The following is a 22,931-nucleotide window of genomic DNA, read 5'->3' on the forward strand; positions in this document are numbered from 1 at the left end:
CAGTGGTATAATTCAGCGTTTTCTCAGGGTTCACACTGGTGATGGTTTCTCTCCAAGATCCCAGCAGATTTCAGTACCTAACTGATGCTAACATTAGCAGCTATGTTAGGAAGTCTTGACCTGTGAACAATCAGTGTCTCATGTTTTATTAAAATGAGAATTTCTTGGTTTTAAATAGAACATGTCATCTAGTTTGTAGACAGAATTTAGGCAAATTTCTCAAATCATAATTTTATTTCCTAGTACATTTATGTTTTTAAAAGTGACTGTAGGGAGGAGCTATTTTCTCTAAGATTTATTCAGAGCAAGAACATCAGAAACTTGGCAAACTATCAAAGAGCCAACCTCAGCACTGTCTTACATAGAAGTGTAAAGAGAAAAACATAATTCAAAGTGTAGATAGGTGACAAAAGCACCTAATTCCATACCCAAGTGGTCACACAGGTTCCTTAATAAATGCATGGCAAAAGTGCCTGAGAAACTGCAAGTCAACAACCCTTAGAACAGGTCATGCTTGTCACATTTCCTCTGGCAGAGGAAACAGTCTGTCATTCTATCTTCTACAAATTAAAAGAACAAAAGAATCTCTCAAGCACATTAATTAATGAGATTCATTGGAAACATAGCAGGCTGCTGCCACTATTTAGTTTTCATGAACGTATCTAGCCAATTAGTATCTAAATTTATAAAAAGAATTTTTGTACATGTTGAATATTTTATGCTTGTAAAGTCTTTGCATACTGCTATGTGCATACTAATGCTCTGTAATTGTGGGATGTTCAACAGTACAATAACTCCATGATAAAATCTAACTGTTTTTCTTGGTTCAAGATAAAAATCAGGGTTTAGTGACAACACTCAGTTCCCATAATGTTTTAGAGGGAAAGAAGCAAAACAACAAACCAGTTTATTAAAATACAAAAGGACCTTCACAGCAAGCTGTTCTGAGGGTGATCCTAACTCAGAAGACCTGTCTCCTGAAAATCAAATCTGACTCTTATTTATCTAGCAAAATCTTTATCTAGTAATATTTATCGAGCAACATCTAGCAAAATTATATGATAAATAATCAGAAAACATGAATACAGGAAAGGGTAAAAATTTGTTTAAAAGGAAGACATAAAATGACAATCTGTTTGAAGCCCAGTGCAGGCTTCAAGGTATTGGATAGCCCCTCATGTTAAGGACCCAGAAATATTAGGCAATGGGTAAGGTCTGCTCTGTGTCTGTCGGCACAGTATAAATGGCTTGAATTACATCTTTGAATTGGATCATTCTCACAGGAAAACAACTTCCTTGAACAGGAGGGAGATAGTCCCACCCCATCAGCACAGGCACCTGCTGGTGGAGACTGAGGTGGGTCATGCCTGAGGATCAGTGTCCCTGCACAGAAGGATTTGATCACTTTATTCCAGACTGACTTTGGTTTCAGTGTAGTTATTCTACAATAAATAAGTCCAGATTTTGATCTTAGATTTCATGCTCACATATATGCAGTATGCAAGGAAACTCAATGGCCTCATTCACCATCTTCCTGACTTCTAAGGAAGTCACTTTGCAAACAGGTTACCAGCAGTACTTGTGGTTTGATCCTTTCCATAATATCTTTGTCTACCCCCTCACCCCTCGTCTCAGAAGGGCTTTTTATGGATTTAAAGAAAGTTTAAGGGAAAAAATAAAAAACATATGAGGACATTTGACACCACTGAGTTTCTGATTAATGCCCCAAAATCATAGCTTTCATGATATATGTACAGAGAACTGAAACAATCACTAAAACAGAAATATCACACTCCCCTTGGACCAAGAGATCTCCCATGATATTTTAAGACCTTTTAAACATTCTTTTTTTTTTTCTGAGAGTGGAGAATCAGAAAAATTCAGCTACCTTAAACTTTATTTTAACTATAAAATATAACAAATTTTTATAATCAATTTTAATGCAATTTTTAGCTATTATCAAGCTGTCTGAAAAAATTGCACTTGATTTCAGAATGAATAAAATATGAATAATCACAACAGGCGCTTTGGTGTGCTAACATTCCCTGTACTTATAGAAGATGGAGTTGTTGGGTCTTAAAAGCAGCACAACCTCTTTGTACATTCTCTTGCACTGGGGAAAAAAATAAATTTCCTTACATTAAGCCTAAATCTCTTATATTTCTATCTCTAGGCTGGCTGTGTGCCATTGTCCTGCCTTGCACCACTGCAAAGAGCAGACTACAGATATGTCATTGGCAGCCTCCTTGCAGACAGCAACAGGCTGCTCTAAGGTGCCCTCAACGTGTCCCTTCTCCAGCTCCATCAGCTGTTCCTCACAAGGCCCCTGATGACCTTGGTGACTGCTGTCTTTAGAGCTTTTTCCAGCCATGAAGTAGTCCAAACACCTAGGCCACAGTGCCCCAACATGGACACAGGGCTGCTCTGGAAGATGATGACCATTAGAAGTGAAGCTGAACAGCCTATGGAACAGCCCTGGAAAATCCTACTGGCCCTTTTTGAAAAGGGGTCTAGCATTTTTCTTTTCCAAGACATCATGGGCCTCCCATGATCTCCATAACCTTTCAACAATGAGAACCTCACAGTGACCTCAGCAGTTCCTTCAGCATCCTTACTATGTATTCCAATGGGTCCCATCACCTCCTGTGGATCAAGATTTTTCTCAGAATCACTGACTTAGCCCTTTTTCACTACCAGTAATAATTGTTATCCCAGAACTATGTCTCCAGATTCAAAAGCCTCATTCTTATCTGCCTCTGCTATCACTAAATCACCCAGCTATTTCAGCACTGAATCAGTATTTTCCTTCTTTGTTCTTGCACTGCTAGGAGGAAGGCTTTGCTATTTCCCAGTACTCAAAAGACTGGTGCTCAAGGCACACTATGTTAGAAATCAGGTCCTTTTTTCTCTGTCATTTTTCTCTTCTACAGAAAGCTCCAATGAGAGAGAGAGACTGAGGATGATGCAACCTCTTAGAGCTGAGAGCTTATAGGTCAGATCAGGTTTTTTTTTTCTTCCCCCAGGGATTCAGTTTTAGTATCCCAAGAGTACACATGATTAGCTGATCTTGCAAGCTGGGTAGCTTGTCTGCAGAACTATAAAAGATTTCATCTTTATCCTGAGGAAAAGCAAGAAAATCAGAAAATCCTGAAATATTTCTTGCCCAAAATGACTCAGCAGATGATATGATAGCATTCTATATGATTAAAACCAAAACCAGATGCTAAGAAAAGGGAAATACTGAGATGAAAGGACATTAATGAGCATCACTTTTCTGGTGGATGCTGTCTCTGTAGCTCAGAACTAATTTATATTCAAAGGATATGCAGAGTATCTGTAAAGGACAAAAGAAGGATACAACATTAAAAACTGGCCTGTAATGGCTCCAAGTTTGAAATACTAAAAAAGAGAAAAACAAAGACATGAATAAACGCTTGCTTGCTCATCCAGAGTAGCTGTGTGATCTGAATCACTAATAAAAATCTTCAGAAAGGTTGAATGAGTAAGGATTTTGCATAGTTACTGTTGCTATGAGAGACACTTTCCATATTATCCACACATTCCACAAATTATTTCCCTTTCCTTATCACTCACAAACAGGTAATGAGGTGCTAGGAAAATAGCCTCCTCCTCCTCCTCTAAAAGTTTCTGAAAACATATTTGAAAGAAGGCAGTCAGAATGATGCTTTTCAAAAAGTCCTGAGTGTTCAATAAAGAAATTATAAAAGGAGTGAATGGGACAGAGTCAAACTCTGCAAACATGTCCAAGCAGCATCTGGATCCTCTGAGGCAGAGTTGAAAGCTCCATCTCTCACCTCTCCTTCTCTAAAAGTGAGAGGATGAAGCTGAAATTTACAGCACCTACTGCATCAAACTCCACCATTTATCTAACAGCTAATACACCTGTGTATGTTATGTGCTTTGCTAGTATCAGCAACAAATAACCAAAGCAATTTGGGAGCCACTACAAAAAAGAACCACATTCAATTATGCAGGAGAGTAGAAGCAAATATATTCAATGGCCAAATGACAAGAGTGTTATTTGGAAAGAAAGTGAAGTATTCTTTGCAGGAAAACCTCTCTACAGTAAATACACCAAATATCAGATAATGTCTTCTAAAAAGAATAATATCTTTCTAGAGTATCCCAAATAACATCTTGCAGAGCAGGAAAAGGTTTGCACACTGAAAATAAGAGTACCACAAGTCACAATGTCCGTCTTTCAAACAAATTTTATGCTTATTTTAGAGGAGAATGTAAGAGGCAACCCCCCATCTCTGTTTTTAAACAGTGACTCGATAGTGGGTAGTCCCATGAGGTAAACCCCATAAAACTCTCAGCTTGATTGTAAATAAGCTTGTATTTTCAGGTGGATCTCAATGTTGTCCTTTTCCAGTTTTGAGTCCATTAGCAGATTCACTGTAATGTCTGACTAATTCTCCCAAAGAAGCTCCAATAGCTCCAGCAGAGGGAGAGATCTCTGAGATATGAAATCACCACTTGAACTGATGTTAATGCCACACATTAATTTTATATTGGCAGATCCTGTGACACTACATAAATTTAGTAACAAATGTGTATAAATTCATATTTAAACAGACATTCCTGACATATTTTAAAGTAATATTTTTATGGAAGCAAACTGGAATGTATGCAAACAGCAGGAAAATTAATCTACTGCATATCTAAACAAAATGATATTTATTTATGTTTCCAAATCATTGCATTCCAAAACAGTCATGGCTTAAACAGACTCACTGGAAAGTATATATCCCAAAGGTTAGCTATAATTGTATCTACTAAATAGTAGCTGACCACTTTTCATTTAGTTCTTCCTTTCATAACAGGAAGAATGGATTTATTAATCACTTGATAGATACATTATGTTTTAGGTTTCCCCATAAAATAATTTCTAATATACTCTCACTTTATAAATACTGTTTTATGCAGCTTTGTGCATTAGTAATAATTCCTGTAACCAGTTATAACTTATATTTCTATTCATTAAATTCTTTGGAATACCCATCTTCTTTTCACAACAACACATTTAGAAGTGCTGAATTATTAGAAGTGACTTGGGGGTGCTGGTTGACAAGGAGCTCAACATGTCCCAGCAATGTGCACTGGCAGCCCCAAAAAACAAATGTGTCCTGGGCTTCATCACAAGCAGTGTGGCCAGAAGGTCAAGGAAGGTGTTTCTGTCACTACTCCACTCTCTGAGACCCCTCCTTGAGTATTGCTTCCAGCTCTGGGACCTGCTGGAGCGAGTCCAAAGGAGAGACACCAAAGTGATCACAGGGCTAGAGCACCCCAGCTATGGAGACAAGCTGGGAGAGTTGGGGTTGCTCAGCCTGGACAAGAAAAGGCTCCAGGGAAATCTTACAGCAACTTCCCAGTACCTAAAAGAAGGGAGCATACAAGAAGGATGGAGAGGGACTTCTGGCATGGGTATGAATTGATAGGACAAGGCTTTAAACTAAAAGAGGCTTAGTTTAGATACTACAGAGAATTCTTTACTGTGAGGGTGGTGAGGCATTGGCACAGATTACCCAGAGAAGGTGTGGACACCCCACCCCTGGAAGTATTCAAGGCCAGGCTGGATGGGGCTTTTATAAACCTGGCCTAGTGCTAAGGTGTCTCTGACTATGGCAAAGGGATTGGAGCTAGATGAACTTTAGGTCCTTTTCAACCCAAACCATTCTGTGATTCTAAACTAATCCCTAAAAAAAACTAATCCCAGCTAAATTTGAAGCAACTACGCACTGAAACTTCGTCTCTTACAAACAAGATTAGGAACTCACATAAACATCAGTCTTTTCCCAGTTATCACTTTGGCATTAGCTACTAGACAATTGTTTTGGAAACTTAGTCAATTTATATGTATTTATTCAGAATTGCTTATCCCAAAAGCTTAATTTCTCTTCCACACTGATTTTATATTAGTTAATTCAGAGTAATAATATGGCAAGGTTAAGCTAGCAGAAAATATTTTCTCTGTTAAGAATTCTACTGACCTCATTTGCAAGAGAGAATGAAGGAGAAAAGAGCTTCCTTCTTTTTTTCCTCCTTTTTTTTTTTTTTTACAAGTGGAACATGAAATTAACTTTTTTTAAAAATGGACCACTGTAGGGAAAGGAACTTTGGCAATTAGTATTTCCCAAGTGTCCCTACGCTGCATGTTATATATATATACATACTTAGGCATTCTGTCTAAACTGCTAAGTGTGTGTAGTTGTAGCAGCAACACCTTCCACCAATGACAGAGATTGTGCCAACAAAAGATGTCTCCTGAGGCAGTTGATGGTTGTTCTAAATGAAATGAGCTGTGCTAGCAAGAGCCTGAACAGCAACACTTGCATTAGGGCTTTTATTAGAAGATACAATGAAAAAAAAAAAAAAAACCAAACCAAAAAAACCTTCATTCCTCATCTCCCCACCAATACTTCACTATAACATTTTCTAGTATGAACTTCTGCCCTTTTTCATAATTTCTTTTGCTTGATCAGAAAAATATTTTTATCCAACCTTCTTATTTTTAAATCATGTATTTACTCTATAGTAGTGCTGCAGTTTTATTTTAATGGCAGAGAGAACACAAGAAGGCCTTTTACATCTATAAAACCAGGGTTATTAGGTAGGCAGTCCACTGGCTATGTCCTTTTAGAGGTATCTAAGCACGATACACCAGGCTTGCCCAGCTGAGTATACACCTCAAATGCATGTCTCTATAGGGCAATATTAACTACTTCATTCACCTTAATAAATTGCTAAAGTATATCCTGGGGCATCATGCTGTGAAGAATAGTCCTACAACCCTTCAGCTGGGTCCTACAAATAACACAGCTGAGATGTGGCCACCTACAAATGGCTCTTGTAGCTGGACAGGGCATTAAGCTGATACAGCCTTACTGCTTTGAATTCAGGTTACCCATATCTCCATTTTTATTTAATATTCCAGCCCCTTTTTCAGAGCACTGAAGACCCAGGCACCTTCTTTTTCTCTTTAGAGGGAGTTGCTGAACAAAAAGCACTTCAGAAATAAGTGGCCTGGATTTTTAAGTGCTTGAAGCATCTAAAAAGTCTAATTTTAGGTTTTTATTTTTAAGGGTCTTGGGTGCTGTTTCTAGAGTTCTCCAAAAAACTTCATCCAACCCACCATACAGACTGTTTTTCCTGCACTTATCTTATTAATCTAGAGGTTTCCACTCAATTTCTTCACACCAGTTCAGCACTGGAGGTGCTGGAGCCTTCCTGCCTGCTGAGCCTGCCATATGGAAGAGCTATTTATCCCCCTCAGTGACTCTCCATTTTTTATTTCATTTCAAGCAAGCATACAACTTGTTCCCCATTGCCTCTTCCTATCAGTCCTTCTCTTTCTTACCTACTTTCCCCCCCACTTTTAAAAAGTGCAACTAGCCTCACTAAGTTTGGAAAGCACCTGAAGTGTAGTCTGTGGGAAAGATGAAATGCAAAATAAGTAACCTGTTTATAGCTATCTAAAGTAGGAGCAGTACTGATGAAATTTTAAAATCTCTTGGAATTACCAGACATTCCTTCCTCATTACTCAATCAGTTTCGGAAGATCTGGGTAAATCTGTGCGCACATAAGGTGGCACAAACAAAAAATTAAAAATATTCTGATGCTAGAGAGCCTTTAGAAACCCAACCTCTTAGACAATTGCCTGTGCCTACTCACAGTAGCTGCAAGCATACACAAACTGCTACAATTTCTTCTGCAAGGCATATGTGTGCAAGGTAAATGCTCATATCTCTGGATCTGCAAAGCAGAGTTTGATTTACAGAAAGATCTCTGAAGTGCTTTCTGCATAGCCAAATAAAAAAAAAAACACATATTTTTAAAATACCTTTGATTTTTTTTAATACTTCCCATGAATTGATGAAGTAAAACTGGTTACACATTTCTTACACATAATCATATGTTGCATGGCTATTTAATAAAATGGACAGATATTAACAAATCCAGTTAGGCCCCAAAATAAGTTTTGGTTTAATAGACAATGTGATGCTGACAGTTCCATTTTAAAGCACAAACTGTCTATATGCACAAGTCTAAACATATATGTGATACTTTTTTTATGTATTTGAACTCAGTTGTCACATCTATAAAATACCTTACACATCATGATAATTACTTAAAATAAATTCTTAAAGAGCAAGAGAGTAACACAAAATACATTTGGCACTTGTTAGCTCAAGCTCATAAACACTGTCATTTGCCAATTTGTTCAGAGGTTAAAGTAACAGAATACTAATTTTAAAATAAAAGAAAAAAAGTCAGCTGAGAGCATTACTTTTCTAACATATTTTCTCAATCCATTTACTTGATCTTGAACACAGGTTGCTTTTAGTAGAACAACATGAAAACAAGGGCAAAAGAAGGTAAACATCTGTGTAATTGTATTAAGTTGGCCACAGATCTAGTGTGCTTGTTTATGCTATATAACAGCCAATCAATCTTACACAAAACATCACAGGAATCTAAGGGGTTTTTCTATTTTAGAGTAAGGGTCTGTTACAGGTGTGCCAGTAAATTCATCCTCAGAAAATAACAGATGATTTGATTATATTTTAAATATCAGAAGTTATTTTTGAGACAAGTGACAGAAAATTTATTTTAAGTCAAGAGGGTGATATAGGTCATAAATTAACATATGCCCTAAGAAGATAATTATTCTTTCAGGTACCAAAACCTGACTTTGGTCAATATTGGTGGTGACTCAATATTGGAGCAACTCAGTGCAGTAAACATGTTCATCTGGTGTCAGTACTGTGCTGTCCAAGATTAAACCATTCATTTTCACAGTCATCAGGAATGTGTGCCATCAAACATTTGAGAAGATACAGAGCAGCTCTTGTCTCTTTAATTTGCCTGTCAGCAAAAGTCAGACATAATGCACTATGCAATAATACTGGCTCTAGCAACTTAATCTTTGTGATTTAGACAAGTCCCATAGACAAGGCTGTGTGTATAAGAACAGAAAACCAACACCTCTCCCATCCTGGGTCAGTTCAGATGGCTCTGGACTCTCCCAATACAAGGATAGCAGAAGATGATATTTGGAAAAAACATGCAAGTTTGGCCACTTTCTGTGGTCTGTTCCCCTCATACTTCCCTAGGGTCTGCAACTGTTGTTCACTAACGTCAGCATCTGTTTATGGGCAAGTTGCCCACAACTGCTGGACACACTGTTCATGTTCCAGCATGACAGGCAGAGAGGCAGTGGAGTATCCACCCCTGGAGACTGTCAAAACTCAGCAAGACAAAGCCTTGTCTGTTCTATCTGGTGCTGGCTGAGGTCCTGCTTTAAACAGCACACCAGACTATACAACCTTCAGAGGCCTTTTCCAGTCAACAAGTCTGTCGAAAAAGTGCTGCACAATATCCAAACAAACTATTCAAATGTACAAACAACATTCTGTTACTTCAGCACAGAGGTTACATCCTGAACAACTAGGGCTCAGAGCCTGTGATCACTTGAAGCACATATAGATTTGAGTTCACAATATAAAGGTTGCATAAACATAAATGGGTAGATTGCTAATGCAGTTTCCTTTAAAAGCAACATAACTTACAATGACAGCCAGTTTCAAGGGATTAGACATAACACAGTGAAAGATGTCTAATGAAACACATTTTTCTTGATCTTTTAGTCAAGTGAAAGACATGTAAATGGTTCCCTTGGAGCAGAACAAACAATCACATTATACTGCAATAATTCAACAGCTCACAAACTATTGCCAAGCAACAGGATGAGAGGCAATGGGCAGAAGTTGATGCATGGGAAGTTCCACCTGAATATGAGAAAGAACTTCTTTACTGTCCAGGTGACCATGCACTAGAACAGGTTGCCCAGAGAGGTTGAGGAGTCTCCCTCACTGGAGATATTCAAGAGCCATGTGGACACAATCTTGTGCCTTGTGCTCTGGGATGAGCCTGCTTTAGCAGGGAGATCAGACCAGATGACCCACTGTGGTCCCTTCCAACCTTGCCAAAAGGAGTCAAGCACAATCTCAAAATTATCTGTGGGGAAGCCGGCTGCAAAACATGTTCTGGGGTGCCTAAGATGGCTTTAAAGAGTCATGCAGATGCTGACATTCCAGATGAAAGTTCAGAAAACCAAAATATTCAGGGAAAGATACCAATAAGTCCCATAAAAAATTCTTCATAACCTGTATGCCTCTTCCCTCTCCAAACTGGAAATCCTTCCTAATCAGGAACCTTCTAAACAACCTCCGCTGAAATTCCAATGCAATCCACTGTAAGAATTACATTTTTCCTAAAGCATCCCTTTCAAAATTGCTTTTACGCCTTCTTCAATACTTCTTCTTATGGAGAAAAAAAAAAAAAAAGGAGCAAGAAAGAGTTCAGGTAAATAAAGCAGGTCAATTCTTTAGAGCAATTTGACATCAGCATTAAGATATGATAACTTAATGCTCACAGCATTAAGATATGATAACAAATGCTCACAGTGAGCATTTGTAAACTTCGAGGCCAGCTGCTGTTAAGCAAAATAAATAAACCACAAATGAAGGAACAGCCCCTGCTTTCATACATTCAAAAGCATATTTGATTTTTCCTGTGGAAGGAAACTCACCAATGGTGTAATATCTCTTCAGGTCGCTCCTCCGCGGGTTGCGCCTCTGGCTGTGGGTGCTGCTCTCCTGCTCCTCCTCGGGAGCCGCTGTCTGAGGGGCAGGTAAAGGTCTGCTGGGCTGAGGTGTCTGAGCTTCTGCTGCCACTGGGTTGCATCCTGGCCCACTAATATCCACCGACTGGGACTTTTTCTTTAATCTAAAGGCAATTTAAAACAGTAAAGTATTACTAATCATCATTCTATACCTAGATTATGTGTAGAATAACAGTGATATTCTACTGTTCGTTGTACAATAATTCATGCATGTCACAGCCGAACAGGGAACAGCAGTGATAAATTAGGCCTTGCATCAATTTCCCCTTTCAGGTTCTGCTAAATCAGTCACAGCACATCCATCTCCCATGTAGCTCCAAATAGTAAACTGCCCTCAGATCAGCCTGCAGAGCTGCTTGAAGGATCAGTCCCTAATCTATTTCCAAGCTGAGCTGCCCAACATTACCCTGTCATTAGGTTGCTTGGCTTAAGTTTCCACAGATGAGGGGAGTACAAAGAAATTAAATAATTTGCACAAAGTCACAGAAAGCCTTGAGAGAAAAGAATTTATGTAAGATCTTCTGAATTCATTTGTAGCTCCACAACTGCATTTTCCACTCTGCAATATTTTCAGCACATTGTTTCTCAAGAATCCCACTAACCTCAGGTATCATTTTTGCACTGCAATAGCAGTCAACAAAGAAAAAGAAATTATCTTTTCTGCAGAAGAAATTAGTGTTCAGCTCATTATTGGCAGGCAGGTATTGTATGAATTATTAACCACTATTCTCTGGCCCCAATTATCAAACTATTTTTTTACCCTTCTAGTTGCACACACATCCAGACATAACATCACAATTTGTGCACAAGTATATTCTGAGACATTGTTAAAATCCTTTTGAAAGTGGAGGCAAATGACATTTTCACTCTCAACTCCTCTTCAGATCTAGACATTTTATCAAAATTCTGAGGGAAAGACTCAACTAACTCTCAAACCCCACTTTGGAGTGGGGTGAGTACACCCCTGTCACTGATTCACCATAGTTCTGATATCTCCACTATCTCTAGCAACATAAAATAGAGGTTACTATGATGCTAAAGTTATTGAATAGAGACAAATGACCTGTTACAATGGAGTTCACAGCATACACATTGGATTTAGTCAATACTTTTCTTAAATTAGATCTCTACAAATATATATAGCTGAGTACATTATTTGATCCTGGAAATAAAAGAGGTTTATGACATTGCAGTGAGATATTGATTTGAGAGGAAGGGATCATAACAATGCTGAAATTTTGCAGTGAGTGAAGTAAAATTATAAAGTTCTGCAATGCTAGAGGATAATTTTATTAGGCTAGCAATTTAATGCTAAGCATCCCCCTCTTAACTCTACACTTCCTTATTTTTCAAACATTTTCTCCAGCTACTGGCTGCAATTGAACAGCATAGACTACTCCACTGAGTATGGAATCTGCTAGTTTAAGATATTAACTGATTAAATATTGTCATAATAATAACAACTGCTCTAAATAGGTTGGAAAATACACAGGTTGTGATCAGCCTCCAGAAGTTATGTTAATGTATCAACATGTATGTGGAATATTATGAATTACACTATGAGGGCAAAATAACTATACTCATATAGAGTATTGCTTAGTCCAGGGAAAGGACTAGAAGTTAGAAAATTGGCAGTCAGAAATTAACTTCTCTATGTCATTCAATTTTCACTAGAACCTTTTTCTGGACTAGTTCAGGGTGTCTTGCATTTGAAGTAGTGGTTCTCAGCTCCAATTGCTCCACATAAACAGTTTGGGTTGAAAGGGACATTTATCACTCCTACATATAAGAAAGGCTGTACTGCATCATCTAGACAAATATCTCCAACAAGTCCATCAATGGATATCTTTCCAGCCTCCAGTAGATTCTGGTTTATGGGTTTTCTGAGGTAGACACTGCACCACTGGATCTATATTTCTTGGCTTGTCCTTAATTACTCCAGAACTCATTGAAACTTCTGAGGTAGGCAGCATCCAGCCTTGATGGTTTCTGGTTTAACTCTGCGCTGTGTTCAGACAGCAACACCAGTAGCTTTTTTAATGACTTTTAAGAGTGACATTATGAGAAACAATGAACAGCTACTGCTCCACATAAACCAGCTGCTTACATTGCTCTTGCTGTTCAAAGAGCCCTAGAGATCTGGGATAAAACTATCACTGTGACAAAACTATCCTTACTTGAAAGGCCTTGGTCAGTGGACCCACATATGGGGTCAGTGGAGACACAGCTTGGGATATAACAGCACTGTGAGCACTGATACATATAAAATCAAGAATGGGCAGGGAATCATCTGAGTAAACATTGTGTGAGAAGAAAAGAAAGCTCTTTTGCTTGAAATTATGTTCCTGAAACTGAGACCTTGTTTTTAACACTTCCAGCTTTAAAGCCTACAGCTGGTCAAATATATTTACCTAAAATGAAGGCTGGAATATTTCATTGAATTATTAACAGTGAAGTGCTGTTCTATCAGAATGTTATTCTGCTATATTGTTGAATATACCATCTCTCAGGTGATATAAAAAGTCTTTGTAATTCCTTACCACTAGAAACCTTTGAAGATTTAAAGGATGACTTCTGAGAAGAAAATCACTAGTTTTTAAGAAGTAATTCTCTACCTCAGACCACAGATTTCACTGTGATTGCAGGGTATTGCTTCTGTTTTTTGCAAAATAGCTGTGGGCAAAGAAGCTGCAAAGTGTTCAGCACCTCTCCATAATCCTGAGGCCTCCAGATCAATAAGGATACATATGTCCTGCATTATGCAAGTCTATGTTCTGCCCCAAAGGAAGACAGCAGGTGAGTGGAAATAAACGTTAAAAATTGAAAAATACTGTTATGATTTATACTTTCAGCTGTGTTATGAACACATTCTTCACCACCAAGGCTGTCTGAAGGACAGTCCAATTAATAAAGCTGTCTGGAGGTAGCTAATAAAATAGCTTGCTGCACTGTGGGGAACACCAGATTGTTATTACAAATACACTGTCTATTCTTCTACCATCACATAAGAATAAAGGGATAATACCTGTCATCTGCACAGTAAAATTTTCACATGGCCTTTTTGAAGTGACTTATGATTAAAAAATGACTTGGTTGAAATGCCTGTAGCAAATTAATGTCGAAAAATTATCTATTCTTGCAATTGAGAATAATTTAAAAGTAAGACTTCCAAAGAAATAAGTACCAAAATTAAGAAAGCAGGAGCATGACAGCCAAGCAAGTGCATGTAATATTGTCAAACTGTTCATGAGAGACCATGGTGACAGTGCTTTTGCTGGCAGGAAAGACACAGGGTCTGAATTAATCCAGACTGCAATAACAGGGTCAGCTGAGCAGGACACAGGTTCAAGCAAGGACACAATTTTATGGCAATGACTTGACAAAAACAAGCAGTTTACTCTAATGCATCTTCCTTCAGCCCACCTTAATTGGATATTGATACAGCCATGGCTAGCATATAGTTTGAAAAATCACTTTGAAAAAACACTGTATCTTCAGTAGACCACATGTCTTGAAAGTAAGTCTGAATTCTGCATGCATTTTGAAGTCAAGAGAATGAATTCTACATAAGCCTGACCCTTCTCCAACACCCTGCTCTATTACTAGCTTTGTGTTGCACTTGGTTTTGGGTTTTCTGCTGGTTTTTTTTATATATATTACAGCCTCACAGTTGGGCTGAAATTATTTATTCCTTGTCAGAAAGAAATCTGAACATGAAATGTCTTGGGATCAAAGTCCTCATTCTTCCTTTGTTTCAGGCTGCCTGCTTGTAGAAAAATAAATAAAAGGTATAAGAAATGCTGTGGCAAAACTTTTTTATCTTTTATTCTATGTATTTTGTAGCAGCCTTCACCTAACTTTTCAACAATGGACAGCACAGGTCTTTCCATATTGCCTGGTGTGATACAAAATGCTGCTGCTGCAGCCTCCCAGCTGACAGCCAGATAATGATGGCTGCAAAGACAGCACTGCACTGGTGGGGCTGGGAAATGCTTGTCTGACAGCAAGGACAAAGTCCTAACTTGACTGAGATCTGAAGTAGAAGGGGCAAAACTTTCCTTTTCTGCAACTATGCTTAAACCATAAGAACTCCAGGGGAGAGAAAACCATGCAAGAAAACTAAGAAAATCTGCATCCTTTGGGACATGTGGAACCCTGAACTGGTTACTACCCTGAGCTGTCTCCTGGCTACAGGCAGCTTCTGTGAATTTTGGTTGTTCTCTCCTTGGGATGTTAGAAGAGACAGGCATGTTTCTAGCAAAAGTGGCTCACTCAGAGGAGAAGTTAACATGGAATAACTCTGAAGGACCAGCTGTTGACAAGTAATCAAGACAACACATCCTAGGGCCAAAGCTGGGGTTACTCAGCTGCTGGTGACCAGGTCTGTGCTTGCTTGGAACACAGCTGAGCAACACCTTGGTTTGACACAACCCTGCTCAAACACACCCTTGATGCACCTGTTTCTGTAGTTCAATTGCACTATTGCTAATAAGCCATTAAACTCCCATTTCTCCATCTCTATCTCACTGTATTTTCCTAGCACATAACGCTGCTCATCCCATTAACTCCAGCTGTTGAAAACCTTCTATGCAGCCTTGGTACCTCTAATCTACTGAACAGAGGCACAAATCCCAAATCAGCCTCTCAGAACTTTTTGATTACTAATCACTGAGGGTTTGCTCATTCAGCTAATCCAGGAGGAATGTGCATCTCCAAGCTGTGTGATACGACATCCCTGTAGGTAGGTACACTGACTAGCTGTTGAACTTGCACTTTATTTCTCTGTCCTTCCTCTGCATACAACTGCAAGGTTTTCTACTGCATCTTAGAAACCACCTGACAGATGCTTTTACCTCCTCCTGCCCAGCTGGCACCTTGAATTCTCCAGCAGCACTTCCCAGGAATGGGTCACTTTGAACAGTTTCTTACCAGTTCCCTTCAAAAAAAAAAGTCATCATGTACTTGGTAGGCCATACATATAGGAAGTCCTGGGGCAAGTGAATTACCCAGAAACTCTGCTGTAGAATTTATGAGCATTAGGATTTCATTCCTAGCATTTACTATCACAAACCTATTCCATTCTTAACAAAATCTATGCATTTTTTTTAATATTACAATGACAAACTGATTTTTTTGTAAAGCAGAATGACAAAAAAAAAAAAGGGCACTATTTTCTGAAGAGATCCTGAAAGCACCTAAAACCTTCATGGCTAGTAGTCCAGACCGAAACAAAAGGGGAAAAAAAGAGAAGAAACCATTTACAGTGGAAACAAACAGCCAAAAGAAGCATCTCAGGAGCTGGGAATCTGAACAATTAAGTCTTTGTGAATTTCTAAGAAAAAATCCCTTACTGCAACAAAGATTTGGAGGAAAACCTAGCTCATTCTTATCTACCGAGTACAAAAATTCCCTCTCTGTGCCCCTTGTGACTATTGCAGAGATTTTACTACACAGTTAATAGGAGAAACAAAACCTTTCGTTAGAAAAGTGATGTTCACTCTTCAGAGAAGCATTTAGGAATTTTGAATGCTCAGAAGAGCTGGTTTTGAATCTGATTTCTTTGTAACAAGAAATGTGATTGAAACTGATGTCAACAGCCAGGTTTTATCTGATTTTGAAAAAAAAAACCCAAAAAACAGGCAAACTTCTGTTTCAAACCCAACACTACAAAGGCTTGGCAACTTAAACACAGGAGAAGGCCTAACCCCTAACAGAGAGCCCCCAAGTTATTTTATTCTCCTGTGGACACACTGCTTGTACCCCAGAGACAGGACAAAAATCTGCATTTGTACATGGCTGGGGCATTCTTTGCCTGCTTTGGCAATTCAGAGGGGTCAAGCAAAAGGCTTGAGGTCTGCAGTCAGGCTCCACTTACCACACTTCTGCCTGCCTGCAGCATGGGGCAATGCCATGGAGGGCTGCTAGAAAATCTTTTGCTTAATGCTCTTGAGTATGACCTGGCTATGGCTCTGGCCAACCCCTCCCAAAAGGAAGATAGCAGAATTAGACTGGCACAGAAGAAAACACCTGTGATGATGATGAGTTGATTCATCATGGCGCAAGGTGAAACAGACTGTGGGAAGGAATTACCAGCAGGGAATCACCCCATCAGCACTCAGAAAGGGGGAGGCAAATGGTTTTACATCGATGGAACTTGCAGAACAACCAAAGGAAGGCAAGCAACATGTTTGGAGCAAACATAGCAAAGTACTTCTTTGAATGGTGTATATATAATTGCATGACAGAAATAATTGTACAGACCAGGAGTATCACTTGGTACAGAAAAGAAAGCCACGAGTCAGGCAGAAAGCATCCATTAGAGGCTGTGAAGCATGCAGGTACTTCAGCAAACAATTTCCCTGAGCCAGGGATTGCTGGAAGGTGGAGGTTTTTCACAGGGAAAGAGCCACTCAGTGCATGCTCCATCTTTTGTATTATCACTAATTATCCACTACCAAGTACTGCAGGCAACCGAGTGCAACAAACTTGCAATTCAAATCTGAATTGGCCATTATGAATTGCAGAGGAGAAGAAACCAAACGCCAGAACGCAAACTAGAATTTAGGACGGCGCTAAATCAATGTCTCACAGTAAACAAACAAAAACCTGCAGAACAGCCCTTCAGCCTGTTCCTTAATGTGTGATCATGCAGCAGAGTTTTCAGAAAATGCAAGCAGCATATGAGATCATTTGACGGCGCAGAGCAAACACAACGTGATCTTCACATGGGTGGCGATGGGAAAGGATTAGGAATGAATTCACACCTACTCAGCCCACAAAGCAATTCAAAGTGGCAGGTATGTATTAACAATGTAACACTGAGCCCAGCTTCAGCAAAGAAAGCATTGCAGGCATGAGAGCTATGTGAAAAAAGAGGCATTTCAATATTGTATTTTGCTTTATACTTTCAGCATTATGTATTTGAACAAGTAGAGGAAGCATACAAAACACCCTTTTTTTCCTTTATACACATTACTAAAAATTACCATGCAAAGACACAGCAATTGTTAATTGTCAGAGTACCAGAAAGCAAACCAAAACCACCTATTTTTGTGGCCACAGCACATGCAGGAAAATTGCCACCATCCCTCACTCTATGACAAAGGACAATATCGAACCAGAAGTTTTGACCAGGCTTCAGGGAGAAGACGAATAGTATCTAAATAATTGAAAAATAGCTTTTTTTGCTGTGTGGAACAGGCAACCCACACCCTTTTAACAAGATTTATAGACAAATTTGGAGCCTCATGGGTTTCAAGGACACATCACAGAATAAAGAGTTACAAAAATAAACACAAACCTTGTGATTATTCCTGGGAGCATGACAGCACTGCTACAGGTAAACCCTTGGAGGATCATTTACAGAAGACATAAAGATTGGTGGCTGCCAGGTTAGATCCATGAACTCCAAGCGGGAGAATCCAGAATCCACTTGTGGTTCAAGTGTGACAAGGCATTCTCACTGCCTGGGAGAGAAGCGTTAGTGAGTCCACGGGCAAAGGAGTCAGAGTGCTCTCCACACCACACATGGGCCTGGAGATGTACATCCAGGAGGATGAGGCATGGCAGGAGCAGGGAGGGAGGTGGTGGTGATGATGATGATGGAGAGGAAAATGGCAGCAATCACACTAAATACATAATTCAACTCCAATAGTCATAGTATATACAATTCATTCTTCTTTTCCTGCCTAAGCCTGTGCAAGGATTAACAGCTCAAGAACATATGGTTTCTCCATGGCTGTATAATATTTTACAGCTGCTTTACATGGTGGAAATAATATGCTCTGCTACTAAGGTTGGTGTTTTGTCAAGGATGAGAATTTCTTGATCTTTCAGAATTTTGAGAAGGTGGGTTGCAAGGCTGTACTATTTGCTGACAGATATCTTGATTCTGGGCATGTTTTAGAAGAAATGTGTAAAGTAAATTACTACTTTGAATCTCACTATTTTGTTAATAGCTGCTATACTGTTATTTAAATAACTCCCACTAGTTCCATTTTCACAAAAGCTCTTCCACTGCATTATGCAAATCTACTTCAGTACAATTTTCATGGGTCTTGAAATTTCCAGCTCTGTCATATTAAGCCCAGAAAAATTTTGCATAATGGTTTAAAAGTGATAATGATTTCTATTTCATTCTTGTTTGTCTCATTAATGCTGCAGGATTGTATCTATTGCAGTTTTATTTATAAAGATGGATTCAAACTGTCCAGACTATTTTAAGGTTGTATCTCTAAGTCTTTACTTCACCTGTTTAGAAGTTTCCGAAATTTCTTTATTATAGGCTATGCAACCAGCACCCAGATCCTATTCCCCTGAAAATTACTGTGAGATTGTCACACATCCTGTACTGTAGAGGATCACATCCTACATTACCATCTTCCCTCCCATGCACTGAATTGAGAGTTTTCAAGGGCCAGGATATCCAGTGGTCTGGGAGCTCCACGGTATACTCTTAGACATACAGAATACCTTGCTTACAGTGAAGCCATACAAACTCATAATATTTTTCCATGTAATTAACTTTGTCATAGTATCAATTATTTTCTATGCTAGCTGCAGGTAATTTATACATCAACAAAGCTGTTTTATCCACGGACTTTAATTCGGGCAATTGCATTTACATTTCTGATTCCAGCCCTATGCTTGACTGTTTTCTGAGTTGTTTACAAGTCAGCTGCAATATCCCTGGGCACTTAATGTTCCCAAGATTGCTGTGCTATATGCAGTCATAACATGCATACATTTATGTAGTCAAATTTGGAAGCAAAAGGGCCTTTTAACTTCTCAAAGAGATGGCAGAGCAGGTTGAAAGTTACAATGCTCTTACAGTACCACAGATTTGTGTGTTCTAGTTCTACCATCTCAACAAATAATCATCAGCACAGCAGGCAACCACAGCTCAGGTTCAAATAACAGGCTGTGGATATGTTGTCACAAGATATGGAAATGCAAATCTGCACATTCTTCTGCCTTGCCCAGTAAATCATACAGCTTGAAACAACTTTAGGACCTCATTTGAAATATAAAACTAATTTATACGTCATTATTATCTCTATTCCATGAGATATAAATGGGATAAGACATTCTGATCGCACCACTAAAAATTCAGCGAGGTATAAAGGAATTCTGTGAAAGGGGAATTGATAATAAACCATCAGTGATTGAGATCCAGCCAGCAACATCTGAGCCCAGGCAGATACAACAGCCCTGAGGCTGCAGTGCCTCCAGGCAAGCGGGGACCTTTTGGTCTGGCCTTCCTCCCGCAGCTGGGCATCCTGTGCTGCCTCCTGACACCTCTGCCTTGTCACAGGGAGCTGCTTGGCAGCTGAACACCAGTCCTGGGGCCAGAGGTGCAGCAAGCCAGGGAGCCCTTGGTGAGGGCATTAAGACATGCTGCAGAGCGTAAACACCATGCTCTGTGAGCTGCCAACAGATCACAGGGCTGAGGAGGGGACTCAGTCCAGGGCAGAGAAGCACAAATCTCACAGGAAATCATCCAAACTCTCCTCATGCTCCTTTCCAAATGGAACATCTTCTTCCTCGAGCAACAAGATTTACCCTTGTACTGAGCCTGAAGTGCCCTTTGGGCAAAGTCTCTATGAGGAGGCTAAAACATCTAGAATTTCTCCTTGCTAGGAACATAAACTGGTTCTCAGAGTGTTCTGCAGGATATAACTCCATCACATAGATCTCTGTGGAGACACCTAACTTGTCAAAGGCAAGTTAAAGACTAGGCAAAATGAGAAATCTTTCATCATCATTACCAAAGCAGAATTGAATTTTTGCCTTCCAACTTATGTATAATTCTAGTGTTTTGAATAATAAGTATCATTTTAGCATTTTAGTGAAATGTGCAGAAAACATATAGCCAGTATAAAATGAGCTTTATATTGCTTGGCTTTTTTGAATATTTGATCTATACACCACATCCTTATTGAAAAAATGTTAATTTAAGCTCTGTTTACTTGAGGGAGTTTCACCATGTACTGGCCACACAGGTTTTAAAAATTTTTATCTCGTTCTTTTTGCATTTCTTATTCATAAATAAGGTTAGCTTATACTAGATGGGAAATAAAGATCTTCAAATATACAGGAATATTTTATAATTAAGACAAAATTATCGTTCTGTCTGCCTTCTGTCAGGAGACCCTCCTGCTCTAAGCACTGAGTTCTGATTAAGTACATCCAGCTTTCTCTTTTCACCCAGGGTCTTCAACATGGCCAAGCAGATTCTGGCACTTCCACCAGGGCTCCCAGAATGGCCCAGAGGGCTGAGTGGGGATGCCAGCCCACACTCTGCTCTTTCAGACACTGCAGCTGCACAGTAGCTGAGATCCAGAGCCCTGGTAAGGACCCTCCAGACACAAATAGAAAACAGGAAGTCTGTTAATGGCACCTTTGGAGAAAATGCTATCTTGGGCATATATGTTTTCATTTCTTGTCATCCTAAGAAGTAAGAAATGCCCCTTCATAAGCTGACTAATAACAGGCTGTACTGAGAATCTATATATAAAGGAGAAACATAATTCAGAACAGATAGGTTGTGAAATACTGCTTACTTATTTAAAAACAAATGGAAAACCCACACAACTACTTTGTTTCTCGGTTCTGTGGAAGTAGGAGGAACATTTTCAACAACTTTTTACTTTGTGTTCACAATAGAATAAAGGTTGTAAAGGTATTTCTTTATGTTTTTACCCTCCAGGCACAGCCCACAATGATGATGATGATACTCCCCCTTGGCTGCAGAAGGGACTGTGCACCAGGGGAAGCTCTGCTGCACCAAGCAGCAGAAGCCACAGGAGACAGAGAAGCTGCAGGAGTGGGAGCCAGGGCATGAGCATCCCCAAGAGAGAATAATTTGGCTCAAGCAGGCATAGACATGTGCCTGCATTGCATGTTCAATGATCAAAGCATATCCCTGGCTGTCAGAAGCCACTGAAGATACAGCTAGAAGATTTCCACTAATTTAAAATACCCATCTTCAATAAAAATGCTATGATTCATTTGGATTTTTTCCATTTAGTGGAAATAAGGCACTCCTAGACTAAAGAAAATGTTGTCACCACCAGATCTCCTGCTGGGAGGCCGTGTCTGTGCGCAGTGCCCGGGCTGTGGGCTGCTGGAGGTGACACAGGTGTCCCTCTTGCCTGAACTTCAAGCAGGCAGGGTGGACTTTCCCCTTACATCTGTCACAGAAAAAATAAATATGTCCTCCAGTACTTACATAATTCAGATTTATATAAACATGTAAGATTCTTTAGAAGGTGTACATTTTTAAAAATCTGCTTTTAAAAAATATTTAAGCACACCAGAAGACATTTTTCAGGCTTTTCCTGAAAAAAAATCTATACCTTGTTTCTACACCACTATTAATAGTTTAGCATTAGGAAAGGACATTGCCTAAGAAAGGAAGGTACTCTTGTATTTTACAAGTTATAAAGTTCATTTTGTTATCTACAGACCAAAGGCTTAATTTTTGTGTTCAATAAACCCAACTTGACAAAATGTATTGTAGTTATCAAGTTTGTCAGCATTTTTGCAGAAGCTGAACTTTCTTCTGACAAATGTTGCCACTCAAATTAGAATAGAGAGCAGCATGATGAAGTGTGTTACTGCTCAGTCTTTAATAAACCAGTTGTGTATTCCTGAGTCTCTCCCAGCTTCCTGACAGGGCTACTGATTCCATGGCATCCTTAGGTCCCTGCCTGATGCTGAGGCCACCAGCAAGGTGGCTCAGCTGTCTCCATCCTGGGAAGGAGGTGACCATCAATGCACCCCATGGTTTATCGAGTGATAACACCCAACCTTTTTTCACACATGTGATGTAAATCTCCAGCTGTCCATTTTAATGCTGACAGTAAAAAGAAAGATCTGACTTGCAGGAGGTGAAGGTACCTGGGATCTTCTCAGCATCCTACTCTGGCAGAACTGTATTTCTTGAACCAGCTGTGGAGGCAGGTCACAGCTTGCCAATGACCACTCGCCTCAGCAGAAACATGCACATGCTGAAGTTCAAGAGCAGACAGCTTGCCTCCTTCTGTGGAGTTATCTACCAACTCACTATACCATAAAAACACTTAAATATTAAAATACTGAATATGTTGTAGAGCATTTAGAAGCCTTGTAAAAAATTGCATGAATAAACATGAAGTAGTTGATGCCTGAGAGGCAAGAATGTGCCCAGGATGATACAAGCCTGTTCAGATCCTTGCCTTA

General features: G+C 39.3%; 1 protein-coding gene across 11 annotated transcripts in view; it reads right to left on the reverse strand.

Moving 5' to 3' along the window:
- OXR1 (oxidation resistance 1) overlaps positions 1-22,931 on the reverse strand; it is a 355,773-nt gene that overhangs the window by 122,682 nt on the left and 210,160 nt on the right. For 9 of the 11 annotated variants that reach the window (XM_077186970.1, XM_077186973.1, XM_077186980.1 and 6 more), the window contains one exon: positions 10,617-10,813. In XM_077186970.1, coding sequence (XP_077043085.1) covers positions 10,617-10,813 — 197 coding nt within the window. Of the gene's footprint in view, positions 1-10,616; positions 10,814-18,009; positions 18,176-22,931 lie in introns of all 11 variants that reach the window. The other 2 variants (XM_054648268.2, XM_077186995.1) reach the window with 2 other exon arrangements.

The sequence above is a fragment of the Agelaius phoeniceus genome, chromosome 1, assembly GCF_051311805.1.
Source record: "Agelaius phoeniceus isolate bAgePho1 chromosome 1, bAgePho1.hap1, whole genome shotgun sequence".
NCBI classification, from domain to species: Eukaryota; Metazoa; Chordata; class Aves; order Passeriformes; family Icteridae; genus Agelaius; species Agelaius phoeniceus.